Raw genomic sequence first — 21420 nt, 5'->3', positions numbered from 1 at the left:
TCAATGAAAATAATTAGCATTTTTGGAGGGTTCAATTACATGTTGATCTCCATTACTTGCGATTAAGTTTTAGCGGGTGAATTTCCACGATTCGAGCTTTAGTAAATTTCTTATTTGACAAATTTGACCAAAAATGTTATTAACATTTGAATATTCAGAATATTAATAAAATTCGTTAAATATATTAGAGAATAAACAAAGCCATAAAAAGATTAGTCGCTCAAAGGGCTCAACGACTATACCTGCGCGCGAGCGCCGAGAAAGATCGGTCGGCCTTTTATTACTTGCTCTCCAAAATGGTCTTTCGATCAATCTGCAAATAAATAACTTTTTTATTAACAATTTATTTTAAATTTCACCTAAAGCATTGACATCTAGGCAATAATTTTGTTATTATTACTTCAAGAACTACGTCCACGTGGAACGCTGCAGAGGTAAACTAAGTACCTATACGCATTAGTCTTGGTTCCGTATAGTCATGAATATGTAGACTCACCTCTCCGATCATTTTTTTAAAATAGTGTTAGAGGATAAAGTTTTACCTACAGTTTAAGGTGGAATCTGAACCATCGGAATCAGAGTAACAGACATATGAAAATTTCATTTCTGAAAATCTTCACATGTCCGAGGCTCGAACCCATGACCTCTTGTACAGAAGCCTGGACTCTTACCTGCTGAGCCACCGTAACCCCTATATATACATTTAGGTTTTTTGAAATGTAAAAATTGGTTAACATTAACATAGTTTTAGTCGAATCTGGTCAGACGGAAAAGACAGAAAACTAAAAATCTGAGCCGAGGGCTCGTTTGCTCACCGATCAGTCTTACTCCCGCCCCTACTTCTACTACAAAAACGTCTATTCATCTCACCCGAGCGCCATCCTAAGGTCAGCCAGGTACTACAAATCTTTATGCTTCAGGCTGACCTTCTATAAGCGTCTATATTCGTTGCTTATACCCTAAATTCCTTAACCCTTAAGTCCTGTAACCTGTGACTTTATAACTCAAGACCTTTAGCTCTAATTTGGTTAGTCCTCAAGCCCTGTGTTAATTCTTCTTTACTGAGTAATAAAGAACGACGGAAATAGACCGGATGACCGACAGACGTGAGAGATTAATAATAACGTTAAAATAAAAGTAACATATTTATTCCCATTTAAACCCATAAATTTTGGTTTATAATTACCTTAAAACCTTAGTTTGGTATTAATTGCAAATGAAATTAGCGAAATTCATTAATCTATAGCAAGTTATGGCTAATTGAACTCAAAAAGATGTACGAAGTTTATGGGCTCCAAGGTTAATAAAATTTTGGTGCAGTTCTTTCCAAATTATTGAAAAAATTTGATGCAAAAAAAGCAGATATGCGTTACAGGCATATCATGCATATGGTAATTATTAAAAGTTATATTTTACAGAATTATTTTGATTGTAAATCGATAAAATTAGTTAGAACATTGTTTAAAACTAGCCTGTAAAAAATCATTAATATTCATAAAATAGTAATTGTTAAAAACATGTTGATGAAATTCTTATGAAATAATATATTAATAGTTTTTGAGTTGTTCACGTGCAGATTCCATAATTTAAAGAATTAAACACAATATTAAATTTGAACTGACTATTTTTTTGGTGAAATTTATATATTCCAACAATAATATCAAAATTAATTTTAGTATATAATACTCAGAAAAAATATACATCATTCTTTAAAAAATAGATAGATAACCTATGTACAAAATATTTGTTTCTTCATAATTATGTGTATCAATAACACATCAGTTATTTTCATTAAATTTTGATTTATCGAGTATCTTTTTCCTTTTTACATTTGATATACCTAAGTATAAAATGTCGCAGTCACCTTTTCAAGTTGAGTTTGCATATTTGTGTAAACTTATGTAGGATAGTAATTATACAAATAAATCTCAAGATGTCGATTTGCTTGTTAAAAAGTTAAAGTTAATTTATAATTTTTCTAAAGTGAAGTAAATAGTTTAAGGAAGCAAATTTCAGTGACTTTTATAACCAACATTTGAAAAAATAGAATAATGTTTTACGAAGAAGGAACGTGTTTGAAAAAGAAATATACTGAATTTTTACAGAAAGATTTTATTCGAACTTTAAATGAGCCCAATGTATCAAACACGCCAGAAAAAGATCAAACAAGTGAAAATATTAATGATTCACATCCTCAAATGAAAGTACGTCATCCACGATAATCGTTTGAGAAAAGTTCAATAAAAACTAAAAACAGACGAGCAAAGGAAACAGCTACAAAGCATACGCAAGAAGAATTACAGATCGCTGTTGCAGTAAAACAAAAATATATTGGTATAGGGGAAAATGAAGAATCGGAAAAAATGAAATTGAACGTAATTAATGTGAATGATTTTCAAAGAAATCAAACGTTAGCTATGTTTATGGATAGATATTGAAGCTGTCTTACAAAAGACAGCTTCAATAAAATAAGAGAACATAATTTAAAAATGTTTCGAAATAAAATATATCCTTCTTACCCAAACCCTCAGATATCAAGAGAAGTAAATTGATATCCTGAAATTATTGAAATTAATGATTCAGGAGCTAGTGTCAATATTTTTTCTTTGTTAGATCACACAGTTCGAAGAATTTTAACACTTGTTGAAAACAAAATTTGAACGTATACAACAACAAAAATTAATTTTCTTATTCAAATAGGGTATAGATGGAGCTTCAGCTCAACAATGTACAAGATAGTCATGGTCTTAGTAATGATAAAAATGTAATTCCTTCTGATGAATCAGTTTTTGTAACTTCTTTAGTGCCACTTGAATTGCGAGCTGCTGATACAATTTCGTTGAGAAATGAAAAACCTAATTCAGTTCTATACTGTCGTCCTATTTGTTTTCAATTTATTAAAGAAACTATAGAAGTTATTTAAAAAAATACAAAGATCATTGTACATCGTTAGACAAAGTAAAAGACGACATTCACTGTTACGTTTGATGCCAAATGTACAATGCTTGATGGAAAAGCACATAAGGCAATTACAGATCAAAGATCTTCTACTTCCTGCAACATTTGTGATGCCCAACCCACTCAAATAAATGATATTGATAAAATATTAACATAAAAATGAAAAGAGAAATATTATTAACTAGGATTCCTTATTCTACATAGTTGGATCCGCTTCATGGAATACGTACTGTATATAATTTAGATTTTCAAGGAGTGGCAAAAGGAAACAATAAAATATTGAAAAACGCTATAAAATTAACAATTCAAGAATCTTTAAAAAATGAGCTACAATTAAGTATTGATATTGTAAAGCGAGGTTCTGGAACCAAACATACCGGTAATGTTGGATGTATTTTCTTTTAAAATGCTGAACGTATATCACACCTAATTGGAATAGATTATAGTTTAATAGAAAATGTATATACTATTCTTCAAATAATATTATACGGAAAGAAATAGAATTAGGCAAATTAAAATGTTCTTTATACCGACAACAAAAAAATGTATCCAGCTTTATCCATGGTACAAAATGCCACCATCTGTACATAAAATTCTGATTCACGGTTGTGACATTATGAAAGATCTTCCAATAATCTACTACTCAGAAGAACCTTAAGAAGCGAAAACTAAAATTCTTCAAAAGGCGAGATCAGAGCCTAGCCAAATGCACCAAAGAAAGAAAACAAATGAACATATAATCACCTTTGAACTAATAACATCTGATCCGATTATAAGTTCATTAAGAGAAATAAAAACTACAAATCATAAAGATCTCACAAAGCGAGCAAGACAGTTTTTAATATGAAAGAAGACTTAAAAATAAGTAAAATAATAATTTTACAATTTAATGAAAATAACTATATATTTATTTATAAATTTGATTAAATATAAAAATGTTAAAAATATATGTTGCATTTCAAACTCTTCAGAAGATTATACTTTATAATTAAGTAAAGTGAGAATGGAAATATTTTAATTATGTTAAAAAATATTATTTATGCAACTTCGTTATAGAAGCCTGCTCTCTCAATCATTCCAAAAAATATACGGCTATAACAGATGGCAGACTTCATTATACTAATTTTATAATAAACTTATTATGTAACCTCAAACTTGAGTTTATTTCTTTTGTAAATACTATCTTTCGTTAAATACAAAATCTTATAAATCGCCAAAAATGGATTTGAGGTTTGTGAGTTTGGATTCTGCGTATTGGGAATTTATAGCAGTGGCATGATAATCTAGACGTCATCCTGATGATTATAAAAAAAATTATTACATTTGATGCAGAACTAACGTGTCACAAAAATTTTGTCCATTTATCCCCACTCTACGTCGTTCGGCAGGTTAAAGCGGTGTCAGGTTTTTCTATGACGACTCGACGTTGACTTGGCGGAGAATTTGAACGACTGAGTGCCCGCGGTACCTGCGCTCGAGCCTTTATAATTTCGGGAGTGACGCGAAGATGGCCGGACACAGCACCGATTTTCTCGATCTATCGATTAATTGGAACGCCCAAATCGGAGCTCCTCATATCAAGATGTCACATCTGTAATCTGCAACGCTATAATCCTAGACCTTTTAACATTAATTTCCTTAAACTTCGAAACCTATAATAGTAATATTAATACAGCTTAAACAAAAAAATATTAGAGATTATGTCTGAGTAGCGGGTTTGAGGGTTAAGAAAATTCGAATTAAAGGATCTTGGTTATAACGTCAAAAATTACAGAACTCAAGAATAAAGAAAATTAGTATTATAGTTAAAGAATCTGACGTTATAGCATCGCAGATTACAGCTCAAAGATAAGGAAATTAAAATTTAAGGGTATGGAGTTATATCATCGCAAGGTACAAGACTCGAAGGTTAAAGAAATTAGGGCCATAGAATCTGGTTTTACAGCCATTCAGACTACAGGGCTCAAGAGTTAAGAGAATTAGGGTTATAGGATTAAGGGCTATCGGATTTAGGGTTATAGCCTCGCATACTAAAGGGTTCGAAGAATAAGACATGAGGATTTAAAGGTATAGGACTATAGCCTCACATTGCTATATATGGTTATTTGGAAACTTGGGTGTGATTTAGTACTATTACGAAACCTTTAAAATATTTGAATACAACCAACAATATTTTTATGAAAAAGTAAGATATCTTAAATCTGAAAAACTTGTTTTAAAGGGTAAAAGTACTATTTTATGATAGTCTTATTTGATTTTACAAACAAAAATTATTCATGATGCCATATGGTCGAATCTGTCCAAGAAATATGTTCTTTGCACTTTTTGGTCAGAATATCTCAAAAACCTGACATGGTGGAATAATTTAGATGCCAGATTTGAATTCAGTGTACCAAATTCCTTTGGAGGAAGTATAGTCTGATTTTCGGGTGTGTAATTTGTCAGCCTGTGTTATTTTGATAAAACTGCAAATACTAAATTTTCAAATAAACAATAATGCTATAATCCTAAGTGTGAAATTGGATTAAAAGTCAAGTCAAGTGTCACGGAATCAAGTGTATAAAAATTTCGTTTCTAAAAATCTTTACATATCTAACCTCTTGCCCACTAAGCCATCGTGACTCCGTCTTTCAGAATAATTGATCTATATTGAATAAATTTTTTCACTGATGTCTCCTTGAAAAATATATCTTTTCGAATAGCATTCATAAATAGCGCTGAAGGTCAACGAAATAAATAACCAAGCTACTTTACACTTATTATAACATTATTTTATCATGAAATTTTGACTACAGAGGTCCATCACATGGCATGAATATTCACGGTCGCATCTATCGGTCATAACAGACAAATGATTATAGACGCTGAATATTCATTGACTAGACACACTAATAGTTTTACTATTTTTACAAAATTTAAAGTATTGGCGATAAATAAAATGTCTTGGGAAATCATCGGCATCAAATGATCAGCGGAGTTAATTCACACACGTTATAACATGGTATACCAAGAACTCTTCATCTCGGTAACCACTGTATGACTGAAAATCGTTCCTTGGTATAATTTATTAAGATTATCAATTTGTAACACTCGTTATAATGAATAAAATCTGCTGTTAAAGCGTATGTTGTACTTACAACCCCAAACGCCACACGGTTATTGAGTTATTGATTGAACGGTTCTTTACATAGAACTTTGACTTGTACTGCCAACAACAGCATGTTTCATCTAGAAATCAGGAAATGTTAGGTTATTGGGTTATTTATCCAAAAAGCCCAATAACTCAATAATCCAGCACTTATTGGCTAGAAACGGAGATATCAATAATACATGGCGTCAGCAGTGAAATTTATCTTAAAATAGATTGTACTCAGACACAGCAGATGCATTAGTTATTATGGTATCGATTGTTAAAACATATAATATAGATCACAAAATACGTAAAGTTTAGTGAAAAACACTAATAGGAAGTAAATTGATGCTATAAATTGATGCTATAAAGTTAAATTTATTTTATGACCTATGATGATAAAATAAATTCCATAATCCCACCATACAGTATCGATATCCCCTAATCTAACGGTTAAATGCTGTCTTTCTAGGATAATAACCCAATAACCGAACATTTCTCGATTTCTAGATGTAAAAAGTTGGAAGAGAGTTATTGGGTTATCAACCTGGAAGGCCAACTTTGCTCCATCTCTAACTGCTAAATGTTAGGTTACTGAGGTATTATATTAGAAAGCCAACATTTATCGGCTAGAAACCGAGATATTGATACTACACGGCGGCAGTGGCGAGGAATTATTTTTTATCACACGCGCGCACACATATATATAAATTATAGAAACATCTTTTTGAATTCTATAATTCGATTAGAAATTCACTCACCTGTAATTTATTATTTTCGTCATTTTCTTGAGCAATGATTAATGTTTTTGAAGAATTACATAAATTATTAGTTGTTAGTGCTTCATCAATTAATGTCACTGAAGATGTTGCTTGGTTTTTATTATAATTTATTTCTTCTGAAGTAGGACACGAAGAATCTGCTAATAATCTTGATATATTTTCATCTTTTTTATTACACATGTTACTGGAGATATTAACGTCACATTGTACATTTAATAATGTTTTATTTTCTAATTGACTGGTAGATGCAGTGTCTTCATTTTTATTAATTAGCACAGAAAATCCAGACATTTGTGTAGATAATTCTTTAACAGTAGTATTCAATTCATTTGAGTACAACGTAGTTTTAGTTGCAGGAATTGCTAATTCAGATTGATTGGGTAAATTACTTGGTATCTCCAAAGGAGTCATAATAGGTTGATTGAGAGTTAAAGAGGTTTCTAACACCAGTGGAGAAGATATTGGTTCAGTAGGTGGTACAATAGTTGATTGTAAGATTGTCTGATTGATCAAGCTAGTTTGGGTAAAATTACTAATAGACAAAGATGTATTTGTCATTCCAATTTCTTGGTGAAAATCTGTATTGGCAAGTGCAGCTGCTAAAATATCATGATTTGTAGTTTGAGGAATATCTGATACTGGAAAAGTTTTTTCCATTGCTACTTGAGGAGGTTCCTCGGAATTAGATTCCAAATTAGTTAGAGATCCATTTTCAATTTGTAAAATAATATTATTTACATTTTCTGACTCATTTAAAGAATTGGTATCGATATATAAAGCTCTACTTTTTTCATTTGATATTGCATCTATTGACATAAGAGTATTATTGTCTATTGAAAAAATATTACCTTGTTCATCAACTGTAACTAAAACATATGCTTGTGAACTACAACTATTATCTGCAGATAAAGCAACAACTTGAGTTTCTGAAAAATTTTTCTGTTTCTCTATATTTTCTTCGTTACTAACCAAAATATTTTTTGTGTTTGCCTGCTCATTATTTTGTTTTGAAGTAAGTGGTTTTGAAATGAAATTTTCATGAGGTACTTTTTCTGATTCTGATTGATCGTGATGCACTTTTGGAATATCTATTATAGAAGATAATGTAGTGGAAATTGACATTGCCGATGATTTATGTACAGTACTTAAAGTTTTTTTTTCTAAATCTTTGCTTGTCACCACATTACTAGTAATTAATACATGATCAAGTTTTTTATTTAACTCTGTATTAACATTTTTTATATAATTATCCTTCAATACTTTATGCTGAAAAATTTTTTCATTTTTCTCTATTGGTAAACTTTGTTGTAGTGTAGCTGAATAATTAACATTTTTTTCATCATTTTTTTGTTCAAAATTTGATTGTAAAATTTTGCTTTTTTTATGTATGTTTACAGAAAATTGTGATGAAGTTTGTGCTGTAATAGATTGATTATCTGTAACTTCTTCAACTGTACTCTTATCCGATGTAAATATTTGTTTATTTTTATTCTGACGTAGCACGATCATATTACGTGATATATTTGAGTCACTGTGGCATAAATTTGATGGGGATGAAATTTTCTGGCTTTTATGAATTGTTTCTGATGTTGTTTTTATTTCAACAGATTGAGGTTGTTTCTTATTTGATTTCATATTTCTTGCAGCAAGTGCTTTCACTTGTGAACCAGTAATAGGAGTTAAAACTGTTCCTTTAGAAACAAGCCCTTGTGACGGTATGAGGGCTCCAGTAGGAAAAGATTTAATTATTTTAGATGGCTTATCTTTAAATATATCCATTTTTTGAGAAAAAAACCTTTTAGAACTAATAGATACTTTGTTTGAGGAACTAATTGCATTAGTTTCAGTAAAATTGTTTCTTGTAGTAGCATTTTGAAATGATGTATTTATCCCAGATTTAGTAACAGTACTAGAACACTGCATCAAAAAACTTTTTGATATCATATTTTGTGGAATTGATTTTTGATCAGTTGTTTCCAAAGCATTTGGAGTTAAGTTATAACCTGCAATTTAAGGTATCATTATAACTTTTGTTCAGCCAACATTATGACAATTTGTTAACTTACCCATTTGTTGAGGATGTTGAGGTATTATCATTTTTTTTACACCTCCACTACTTAGTGCTTTGATACTACTAATAGGTAAAATTTTCTGACTCGGTGACTGAGGAGATGTTAAAATTACTACTTTTCCTCCTTGTTGAACAATTTGTGCATTTCCAGAATCTTTACATGTAGGTATTGTCATTTGATCTGTACTGTACGCTTGTTGACTTCCAGAGATCTGAACAATTACATACTTCCCAAAAACTTTTTGATCACCTAATGACGACTTGTGAGTCTGAGTATTGATCCTGTGACCTCCTTTAGAAGCTGTAGAAGTTAAAGGAGGCATTATAGTTTTTATACTAGTGATCATTGGTTTAACCTTGTTTTTACTCTTTAAAATTGTGGGAGTGCCACTTTTTTTTTTTATACTTAAATTAGTTTCTTTTGAATCATTTGTACATAACTTTAAGTTATCTTTTTGTTTTGCTGATGTTACGAAAGATGCTGTCGACATCACTACAGGAATGTGTTCAATACTTTCTGGTGTTAACACATCTTTACTCAACACAAGGGGCATTGAATCTATATTTAAATCTACTCCTACTAGATTTCTAGTATTTTGCTGTATATATTTATGCGAATATATCAATTTTGATGCTTCAGCTGAAGTTGGAATCAATGATTTATTTTTTATACTTTTTTTTAGCCTTGCAAGTGAACTGTCCCCTGTTTGAAATATTTTGACTTTGTTGATTGTATTAGTTGGTGTGACAATTTTATTAATACTTGTAGTAGATAATTCATCCTCAGTACTAAGTATTACATTTTCTGCCTTAGTGACTACTGATTTAGAATTGCTTTGGATTGCATCTGATTTGTAATTGTCTATTTGGAATTTATGCTTTCTAAAATTTCGTAAATGTTTTTCTGTTATTTTAGTTTTTAATATCATAGGCTCCTTTAATGCAACATTTTCAATAATTCTTGGCTTTTCTCGTTTTTTAACAGGCATAATAGTTTTATCGTCAGCCAGTACTGATGAAGATGTTACAACGGATAAACTACTAGACTGCTTTACATCTATATCAGATATTATTAATAAACTTTTTGTTTCATCAAATGAACTTGAGTTACTAATTTCAGAGGTTTGATGAGTAGTGTGTGCAGATTGATTAAGCATTTTATCTTCCATTAGTAATTGATTTTCACTTGTTTTCTCTCTTGTATCATCAAAACCTTTTATATTATACGAGCTTTTCAACTCTGTAGATGTAACTGGCAAATTTGTATTCAAATTTGGAAAGGCAAAAAAAGTTTTTGTTACATGCACAGTGTTATCGTTCAAACAATTTCCATTGGGTTCTTGAATTTTTAGAACACTTTCATTAACATTTGAACAAGTTATCCCTTGCTGAGAATTATTTTCATTATCACTACAATCATCTTTCTCTAAATTTAAAGAATTTGAAGAACGACTTTCCGAATTTTCAAGATTTAGCTCTAATTCTACAAATGGCAATTTGTTATTAGTCAGTACAGTATAAATTTCATTAAAATTTTTTAACTTTTGTTTCTTACCGTTTTGGATTTCTTCCTTTGATTTACATAATTTTTCATTATTATCAGATAGTGATAATGAAGTAAAATCATCTTTTGCAGAAATATTTTCTATCTGCAAAGTAACCTCATTTACGATTCCCACCATATTTAATTCAGCATTATTATTTCTTTCAACTATTTCAGTTGTCACACAATCAATTTGCTTAATTTGTATTGTTTCTGATGGTAATAATTCTATATTATTAATTTTACTAATTTTCGTTGATTCCTTGTCAAGAATACTTGTTTGTTTTTCAAATTTTTTAAAGTCATCAATGGAAACATTAGATATACCGTCATTGCCATTTTTTTCATTTTTCTTAATTGTTAACGAATTAAAACTATTGTGTAAATCATTTTTTGTTGACTTCTGTTCTGTAACACTGGTGTAATTTTGTATAGAATCTTCTTGAACATTTTTATTGTTTTCAACAGTATTAGCTTGCAATTTATTACTTTCTTCACTTTGATCATTAATTGTTATATAAGTTTCAGGTAACAATTTATCAGTATTTTGTATCTCATTATTTGTAGAATCCACCACACGAGCAGATGAACTGTTTTGTTTCTGATTATATTTTTTAGAAGCACAATCTGGAAGAGAATCAAATGTAGTATTGTTAACTTTCAAGATTTTTTTAGGTTTCCTACATCTTTTTTTAACAATAATATTCAAATCATCTTTAAGACATAGAGCCACATTGTCATGTGTTTGTATATCAGAATGTGTTTTTCTATCACAAATAGATTTAACTAAAACAAAAAAATGATTTTTCAGTTTATTAGATAAATACTTAATACATATTTGTACCCAAAAAAATTTTTTTAAAAGAATAAATCATTTGCCTTACCTAAAGATGATTGTTCTTTGCTACAACTATTGCTGCATTCATTATCTCTATTTAAAAGATTAGAAATGTTTCTTTCACAATTTCCTAAAAAACTTTGTACTTCAATAGTGTTCTTTTCTTTTATGAAATTATCTTCATTAAAATTTTCAGAATTTTCCATTTTCAAAATAGATTCATCTTTATAATTTAATTTTTTATTTTCATCTTTTTTTGTATTCTTATTCTGCTCTGTTATATGTTCAATTTTCATATTTTGTTCTTCATATTCCTTTTGAATTTCTAATATCTCTACTATTTCAACTTGTGTTTCAATAAGCTGTGGTAATTTGGTCGAATTTATCATACTTGTATTATTTTCATTCTTAAATTTGATTTCTTTTTTTTTACTAAGTGATGAATGAATATCTTGTGTATTCAAGTCCAGTTCATCATTGGCATTTTCAAAAGCCTTCACTTTTTTTGAGGCATGGCCTAATTCAAACTCTTTTATGATTTCTTTTTTGATTGACATAATTTTATTACCTCTTGCAATCTTTTTCATATTTGATGCATTTGTTTCAGGTATATCGTCTTCTTCAAAATCAAAACATGACAGTTGAGATCTTTTATTCTCATTTTCTGGACAAGAGTTTTGTAACAAAGTTTTTTGGAAGTTTAAACTTTCTTTATTCTCAACAGGTAAGATTTGATCTAAGATTTCTATGTCTTGTTCTTGATTATCATTTGTATCTGGGTTAGAAGCATTATTTTGTTCTATAGAGAATCTTAAAAAATTATCAGTTTCCTTTAGCAATTTATTTGACTCATGTAAAAGATCTACATTATCATATTCAATTTTGGAATTTTCTGTATTACTTATAATACTTTGATTAGATTCTTTCTCAAAAAAATTATCTGTAGAAACCTCTATTGATTTTGTAATTTCTGATACATCATCTTCATCAGACTCTACATTCCAATCTGCCAATAACTTTTCTCTTAATTCTGGATCTAATTTTTTTTTTTTCATAACACTTTCCATTGTCTTAGGTTGCTTACGTTTACTTAATCTGGATATTTCATTTTTAGTAATTGATTTTTGAATGTACTTTCTTTTCGGTGAATTTATTTTATGTGATCTGACTTCGTTAGTCTTTTCCTTTTTTTTTGTTGTATCTGTTTGACCATTTAATCTATGACTTTTTAAATGACAGATTATCACATTAACCCGAGTTGCAGTGAACCCACACAACTCACATGGATAGATTCCTTGAGGAATATTATTAGATGTTAACAATTGATTAACTGGCTGCTTCCTGATTCGAATTTCATGATCATTTTCTTTAATAAATCGCTGATGAGTTATATTAGGCTTCATAAAATTATTACTTTTTCTTATCATTTCTTCATGGCTACGTTTTTTTCTTAATAGTTTCTTTTCTCCAAACAATCCAGATACATCAGGTTTCTCTTCTGGATTAAATTTTTGTTTTGATAAAATGTTTGGGTCTCCATTGGTTAAAATTTCAGCAGTTTTCACATCTTTGGGAAATTTTATCATATAATTTGAGTGATCTTTACTTTTTATTCTAAATTTATCTGAAAAGATTAAAAAAAAATAAAAAATACATGAGTATTGCAATTACAACAATTATATAGATCAAATACCTAATCCTTTTTTTATGAAATCTTCTTTTTGAGCACAGTTATATTTATAAATCTGATGATAATTCTTCACAAATTCACTAGAAAAAAGAATAAAGTGTTACTTTTGTAAATAAATTAATTGATAACTTTCAAATAAAATCTTACAATGAATCTTCTTGGAAAAACTTTACAGCTGCAATAATCGGTTTTTTTTTAAATTCAATTTGAACATCTTCAGGTAATTTATCTAATCCTATAACTTGTCCTGGCCACCAAAATGATCCAAGTTTTACCCATACAACATCTCCTTCCAAATAATTATTTTCAGATTCTTCATACATATCGATTAACTGTTATAAAATTTAAGATATCTCATGCAAATTTCGTATGAGTATCCTAAAAAACAATACAATTCAATAATAAATTTCAAGATAAAATGATAAGAAAAAAATATGAGTTAAATAATATAATTAATAATAGATATCATAAATTTGTTTAATAAAAATAAAAAAATTGTAAACAAAGTATTTGTATGAATGATCACATAATAAAACAGTAATTATAGAAACAAAAATAATATGCATTAAATGCGCAAAGTCAACTGATGTTGCATTATTTATTATATCTATATAAAGCTATTATGCTGTGATGTATAAGCACAATTTGTAACAAATTACATGTAATAGATTCATTTAATATTTGTTCAAGCAATACTTATCTATTAAACATGTTACATTAATGTTTCAATTGTATTAAAATAAATAAAAGCAAGAAATAAATTCATGAAGAAACCAATTCACAATAGATTCTCTATTAACTATAAACAATTTTTTCTACTTGTCTATTAATCTTTTATCATTATTTTAAACATCAATAGATTGCATGGTACACTGAATGTACGATAACCCACAAAAATTGGATCAAGTTTATCATAATTTAAATTAAATATAACTTAACCACGATTTCTCTATTATACTCAACATCATTTTGAATTAATTTATGAGAATTACGTCAAATTGAAGTTTGCTTAGACTATTATTAACATATTTAATCTAAATGTACTCACTAAGGTGTCAGATCAGACAATAAAAATCTATATTTCTACCGACGGTAAATAATTTCTACCGACCATAAATAATAGATACTAAAGTTGGACGATGTTAGCTAGACGTATAAATAGATCTTTTGTTCGCGTTTATACGTTTTCCTTAATCCACTTTGCTTTTATTTTATTTTCGTCAAAACAGAATGTCAGAATCTTAAACTGTTTTGACTTTTCTGTCTTTGTCTCACTTATATTTGACTATAGCGTCAAAGTTACAATTTGTCTCTACGTCTATCTCTTTTTCTCATATATATGAATGTGTTTAAAACTTAAAAAGTGAAAGGGAACGGACATGAGAAAGGTAAAAATAGAGACCGCAAAAAATCTAATAATAATCAAAATTCTACGTTCAAAACAATACAATAACTCATAGTTCATAATAGTTTAATGTTAACATTCATTATTATAATAAAAATACATAAACCCTATGAGCTATTGGATGAATGCGTACTTTGAACTTTTATTTTGTTATTTTCAAACATCTTAAAGCTTTTCAGTGACTCAACAAATAGCTCCATAAATATGAATATATATGTGTGTATGTGTGTGTATGTGTGTGTATGTGTACATATACATATAACAGCAGCTATCACTTATATTTCTTTTTTGATGGTGAATGAAATGCTTACATAATTTGACTTTAATTACACAACATGTGTTATTGTCTAAAATAAAATTTTTATTGCTACCACAAGACTCTAACACTTGCACTTAACAAGAATTGGGACAAGAACTTACAACGCACTTTTACCAATGTATAGTTTTGTCAGAGATTAGAAGATAGAGTGGCAGATTGCTATACGGCCGTGAACCGAATTTTGTTAGGGCGACCCTAACGGTCGTAGTTGGAACTTTATTTATATAGCAAAAAAGGAGACAGATTTTGGAAATCAACAAATCGAATTAGTTAAAAATGAGGAGTAGAAGAAAGCAAGGGTAGAGGCAATCGATGAATGAATTATAGCAGGTAACAACGATCTTTTTATACTATAAAATATTTTTCTTTTATTGTTATTATTTTATATTATTTTATAATTATTTTATTTTTTTTGTAATTCGTAATTCGTATCTGTCTATACTATCTATATGTGGACACCGTGTGGTTTGCTTGAAATTTTTAGTAGTGAGACTGATACCCCGGTATCAACGATGAAGCTAAATTTTTGTTTTGTTGTATTCATTTCAAGCTGTATTGTGGGTGACTGACTGTTAAGGTGTAAAAGGATGATTTTTTTGTGCATGTGAAATTTGAGACGTTATATTTGCAGGGGTTCCCGGGTAGCGCCATATGTCTGGAAACCCTTGTCTTTTTTCGCCTGTTGCAACTGTTGATTTCTAAGTTTTCGTTTTTAGCAATCACTCTTCCAATGACCTGATTCATTATAATAATTGCAAATCGAGGGATTTGCTTTTTGCGATTTTTTTTGCGAATTTAAATTAGTTAGTACGCTTGTTTTCACTTGATTTTGGGCGGCCCATTGTGGCTGCTGGTTGGAGCGGGAACTGTGCTAGCTGCCGCGCAAGGCTCCGCCCACGGTTGTTGTTTGAGTTGCTGCCATTGCTGTTGCATAGTTGCCTGAGTCCGATTTTGATTCTGCGGTATCCGATACCAACAGTCTTTAGCTGTGTGTTTTGACTTATTACAAATTTGGCAGGTGCTACTGACCTCCGTTTTCATTAATCGAACCGGTTCCACTTTAGATTGGGATAACACTTTTACTGTTTCGGTTATTTCTTCAGGTTCCTGTACGTTGAATTCTCGATTAATTTCGATTGCTATAGTTGTGGCTAATTTTAAATTTTGAGCTTCCCCCATAGGCGCCTTGATAAGCCAATATAAACCGCAGATGAAGAATTTTACTATATCTTTTTCAAGTTAGCTTCCAAATTCGGCATGGTTAGGATTTTCCCTTACCACTGCTTCATAAAGTTCGCCAACTACTGTTTTTACTCTATTTGAAAATATAATTCACCACACATTTGCTTTAAGGTCGCTAATTCGCTTGTTAATTGATTACACGTTTTTGCTGATCCGAATAGCAGGTCTAAAAATTTAATGAATTGTTCTACATTATCAAATGTTTTTCCTTGTACGCTTTTGAGTGCCTCACCGCTTAGTTTGATTTTAATTAACTTTGCGAGATCATTTTCATCAACTGTTGGGACTATGATGCGTGCCTCCCGACAACCGTCAATAAATAAGTGTAATAGTATGTTGAATCCATCGAATTTTAGTACGAAATTAACAGCATCTTTTAAGCTAAAATTTTTTATTGGTGATACTATGTTTTGTGTGGAATTTATTAGTCCTATTCTGAAAGCTCCCAGAGTATAATATGCGGTAAATGGGCTACTTGAAAAATTAATTTGATTTGTTGCGGCAAAATGTTGTGTTGGAGTGAAATCAACTTTTTCCGATTTATTATGAGTCATCTCTGGTGATTTGAAAGCGGATGGTGTATTAGTCATAGATAAGTTTGAAGTGGGCGCGTTGTACGTGTCTGAATTTTCAGTGCCGTTTCGTAAGCTGTTTGGTTTTCAATGAGTTCAAGTACGGGAATTTCAGTTTTATCTAATTTTTATTTTTTATGCGATTTAAATTTATGCTAGTCATTTCAATGAGTATGTCGAATATTAGGTCATATTTGCATAAAATGTCCAAGGGGCTGGTATCAATATAATGTTGTAAATTAAATTTTAATCTTTGTAGTTCCTCGACTCGAGTAATTTGCTTTGTTTCGGTGGGTGGATGTCTTTGATGTAGAAATTCGAGACATTCTGTAAACGTAGGTTCCCTATTTGCCGCAAAGTTTGGTTCTATTTCACTAATTTTCTTAATTAGTATTTTAAGTGTAATTAGTTTTCGCTTTTATGGTGTTTCGACCATTATTATTTTATTCTGTCTAGACGAGATGCTATGTTATGGCTAGACACGATGGTGTTTAAAATACTGTCGCGAAGGTAAAGGTTGGGTCTTAGTCAGGAGGTAAGCAGAGGTTCGTTAAAATAATAACGCCTTTTCGATTTGAGCGCGTAGGTAAATAACTAACCTTCTTACCTTCTGTAACGTCACTTTCTTATTACATCCAGAATCGTACATTAGAACAAAAACGTTATTAAAAGAATAATCCCGAATAGCACAAAACATTTTAAAAACGTCTTAAAAACGTTTTCTGGTAAACTTTTAAACGTTGATGACTTTTAGTCAAAAAAACGTTTTTAATATGTTTTTAAAACGTAATACAAGTCCGCGAGTAATACGTTTTGAAAACGCTTCAAAAACGTTTTAAAAATGTTTTTCATAAAAATGTATACAATAGGCCAGTATCATAATACATTTTGAAAACGATTTAAAAACGTTTTTAAACGTATCACAACGTTTTATCGAAAAATTTCTATAATAGCCTGGTATCAAAATACGTTTTAAAAACGTTTTTAAAACGTTTTCCAAAAAAACGTATACAATGAACTATCAGAATACGTTTTGAAAACTATTTAAAAACGTTTCGAAAATATTTTGAAAACGTTTTTAAAACCGTTTTAATCGTTTTAACAACGTTTTTTATAAAAATTTATACAATAGGCCGGTATCCAAATACATTTTGACAACATTTTAAAAAAATTTTAAACGTTTTCAAAACGTATTGTGATACTGGGCTATTGTATAAATTTTTCTATGATACGTTGTGACACCCTTTTTAAAACGTTTTCAAAACGTATTATGATACCGATCTATTGTATAAAGGACCCCGCAGAATCCTTATAGGAAATGGCTTTCTGTCAAATTTTCTGAAACTTTGGGAAATGATAGTTCTTGGCACGTAGAACAAAAGTTCTCATGGGTCCAAACCATGAAATCCATTTTTTCTCGAGCTACAACCCCTCAAAGTCAACCCCTTTCGCGCATATGCTGTATAGCTAGGTAAACAAGTATTGTTCTGATTGGATGTAATATATGCATATATTCATACATATATACTTATACACATGAAGTCTGAGTACATACATGCTTATATATATATATATATATACATATACACACACACACACACACACACACACATACACACACACACGGGACAGCTATGGCCTGTTGGTAGAGTGCCGGGCTCACGATCTCAGGGTCGTGGGTTCGAATCCCGACCTGGGCTGCGGTTTTTGCCGAAGACATCTCGACTGAGAGGGTGCCTCGGGGATGACGAATTTCCACAAGCCTAAGTGTCGCCCCTGCACTATGGCAAAACTGTTACCTCTCCCACTGGGTGTTCGCCGGTACATATAGGTTGGTATCAATGAGGTTTCAGTGCGGCCTCCCCCGTGATGTAATGACTAACGTCGGTTCTGCAGGGAATCAAGGCTAAGAGGTGGAGTTTTCGAACGCTTTCTCCACCTAAAGAAACGGACAATATACACTATACACATAGGTGGTCGGTGTGTGCGTTTCTTAAAAAAAAAAAAAAAAAGAACACGACGTGTCTAGTTTTTTAATCCATAGTTATTCACCCACTATGTCTATTTCATTATGCTGATTACCTCGGTTCGCAGCATCGGATGTAGTATTCAGTAATGAATCATCAGGGTGTCTAATATTTTCTTGATGCAGTGCATATCCCAAATACCACAATACACTAGCAACGTATGCACATGTACCTAGAGTACGTGCCTCACTTTGACAAGTGCAATAGTAGCCCAGAATTGTATCTTCGTCATTCTGACGATCTTCATTGTCTACATCTTGGACTGCATATGATATAAAAATCTGGTGCCTGGTAGCGTTGCGGAATCTTGAATACAATCGTATACGCAAGAATCCTGGCTCATTAATATTTTGATCAAGCTGAAATTCCTCATCGTTATCCCTTACTACTTTATCTTGAACATATGAAGGTGAAAGATTCACTTGGTAAGTGCCGATAGTCAGATCTCTAAGGTAGTCCAAATCAAATATTGGAAAATCTACCACAGCTTCCTGGTTCAATCTTCGCCACTGGCCATTTCTCCGAACTAAGTTTTCTACCTCTACTCTCGCTTGCACAACATTGGGCATCCTTGATCTTCGAATGATCTCTCTGGCCTGTGCAGCATCTGCACCTTGCATTATAAGAACAGGGTGGTATCTATTAATGATAGCTCCAGCTATACGATAATAGGCATTAAGATGCTTCGCGTACTCCAGATTTATTGTCTGGGCCAGAAACTTAAAAATATTTCTTATATGACCATTACGTGCTTCAACTACCCAGCGATTTTTCGTTACGGTCCTAGAATCATTTGCATCTACAGTCGTAAGCTGTCTTTGCCCGTATTGCAATAGAGCAGGCATTCTGTGTTCAATACCGAGACGTTGCAATAAAGGTACAGCATCGCGATAGCCCCTGTCCACTAAAACAATGTCACCATTTTGGAACCAGTTTGCCAAAGCATCAGCATCTCTCTCGAACTCTTCGCGAAGAATTTTGGCATCGTTATTTCGAGCATCTGAAAAATATGGACCGAAAATGGTTAGGATATAACCATCCGGCGCTACTACTAGGGTTGGTTTCAAAAGGTGACGGTTTTTGTGAAGAGAGTATGACTGTCGTAACATGCGGAAGTTTGAGCTTTTATAAATGTAGGCATACGTACTGTCAATCACGGCTATTTCTCTTCTTTCTGCAGGTTCAGGGTTGTAGAGCTCATTTGCAAACTCTGTTATATGTTGATGTACAAATTGCTCCCTAGTTATAGATCCAGGCCCGATATTTTCTGGAACAAATCTTAGTAGCAACGAGGACTTGACATAATCAATGATAGAACTAACATTTTGCCTACTTGATTGGTTGAAAATGACTTTCAAAAACTCATCGCTCAGGCCTTGCCTCATTTTGCATAAGAATATCAATAAATCTGTCCTGCCGACGTGTCTCAACTTTCCATTTTGAACAACAGGATCACAGTAAGTTAGGAGTTCTTCAAACTGTTGTTTATTGATTGAGGACAAACACTCAAACTCCTCATCAGTCAACTTATCGTAGTCTATACCTGTTCCCCTATCAAGTGCGACGTTCCTAAGTCCTTGAAGAAAGACTTGTAACTGCTGTCCTCTGATAATGTAAGGTCTGTTGATGAACTGTAAACCTAACAAAAGAATATTGAAAAATAAGCCATCATTATCAAGGTGATGCGCACAACTGCGCACGTTATCTGGTATATAAATATTGCGTTTTATAAATACTTGAATCCGACAATCTAATGATAATCTATGAATCTCATTTAGGTTATTACAAATGATACAAGTCTGAGATGCTGTTTGCGTGACAACATTCAGTCGCAAAAATCCAGGATCAGCATCCATCATATTCATTTCTTCAATGATCATGCGATTACAATTGATGCAGATCCTTGAATTCTGATCCAGAACTTCTGGAGGATGGTCAAGCTCATCTCGTCTAGTAATAGCTATTTGACGTTTATTAGCATTGTCGTCACCATTCATGAATGCCAAAACCCGTGGGTTGAACTCTCTATTACATACATAGCACCGCATTTTTTTAAATTATATGATTACTGGCAGGGAAAAAAAGAAACTCACGAATAACCGTAATATCGTCAGGTCCACTATCCCTAAAAGAACAGCAAGACCAACTATACCACGGTAGCTTGTAGAAATCCGCTCAGATAACTTGACTGTTGCCCTGAAAAGAACTACCAGATAAGCCGGAACCCGAACGAAAGAAGCCGTGAGATCGTCAGTTCTACTATCCCCGAGAGAACAGCAGGACCAGCTATACCACGGTAGCTTGTAGAAATCCGCTCAGATAACTTGACTGTTGTCCTGAAAAGGACTACCAGACAAGCCGGAACCCGAACGGAAGGAGTCGTGAGATCGTCAGCTCTACCCCCCCCCAAAAAACGGTAGCACTGATGATTGATATATCGAAGATGGGATATATATATATATACTGCTTGTATGTACTCAAACTACATGTGTATATGCATATATTACATCCAATCAGAACAATACTTGTTTACCGAACTATACAGCATATGCGCGAAAGGGGTTGACTTTGAGGGGCTGTAGCTCGAGAAAAAATGGATTTCATGGTTTGGACCCATGAGAACTTTTGTTCTACGTGCCAAGAACTATCATTTCCCAAAGATTCAGAAAATTTGACCGAAAGCCATTTCCTATAAGGATTCTGCGGGGTCCTTTTTATAAAAAACGTTTCTAAAACGTTTGTAAAACGTATTCAAAACGTATTATTCGCGAACATATATTACGTTTTAAAAACGTTTTAAGAACGTTTTTTTCACTAAAAGTCATCAACGTTTAAAAGTTTTC

The 21420-nt window shown here is 31.6% G+C and overlaps 2 protein-coding genes across 6 annotated transcripts in view; both read right to left on the bottom strand.

The window, feature by feature from the left end:
* The window catches only part of LOC131666658 (uncharacterized), a 174276-nt gene extending 159424 nt beyond the window's left edge, over nt 1-14852 (bottom strand). Inside the window, exons 1-7 of one of the 5 annotated variants that reach the window (XM_058939518.1) lie at nt 14729-14852; nt 13160-13390; nt 13016-13092; nt 11369-12946; nt 10497-11270; nt 8937-10424; nt 6850-8873 (exon numbers count right to left, since the gene is read on the bottom strand). In XM_058939518.1, coding sequence (XP_058795501.1) covers nt 6850-8873; nt 8937-10424; nt 10497-11270; nt 11369-12946; nt 13016-13092; nt 13160-13335 — 6117 coding nt within the window. In that variant the 5' untranslated portion in view covers nt 13336-13390; nt 14729-14852. Of the gene's footprint in view, nt 1-6849; nt 8874-8936; nt 11271-11368; nt 12947-13015; nt 13093-13159; nt 13391-14060; nt 14155-14550 lie in introns of those variants that run through there. The other 4 variants (XM_058939495.1, XM_058939528.1, XM_058939510.1 and 1 more) reach the window with 4 other exon arrangements.
* A 3742-nt stretch (nt 14853-18594) lies between these two features.
* Nucleotides 18595-20574, bottom strand: LOC131667246 (uncharacterized). Its single transcript, XM_058940558.1, has one exon. It carries the CDS (start codon nt 20572-20574, stop codon nt 18595-18597), a length of 1980 nt encoding a protein of 659 aa, XP_058796541.1.
* Nucleotides 20575-21420: the final 846 nt, after the last annotated feature.

Source organism: Phymastichus coffea, unplaced genomic scaffold (assembly GCF_024137745.1).
Source record: "Phymastichus coffea isolate CEN01 unplaced genomic scaffold, Cenicafe_Pcof_1.1 PCOF00004, whole genome shotgun sequence".
NCBI lineage: Eukaryota > Metazoa > Arthropoda > Insecta > Hymenoptera > Eulophidae > Phymastichus > Phymastichus coffea.
The sequence above is the reverse complement of the archived record's forward strand: the minus strand, read 5'-3'. Positions and strand labels throughout refer to the sequence as shown.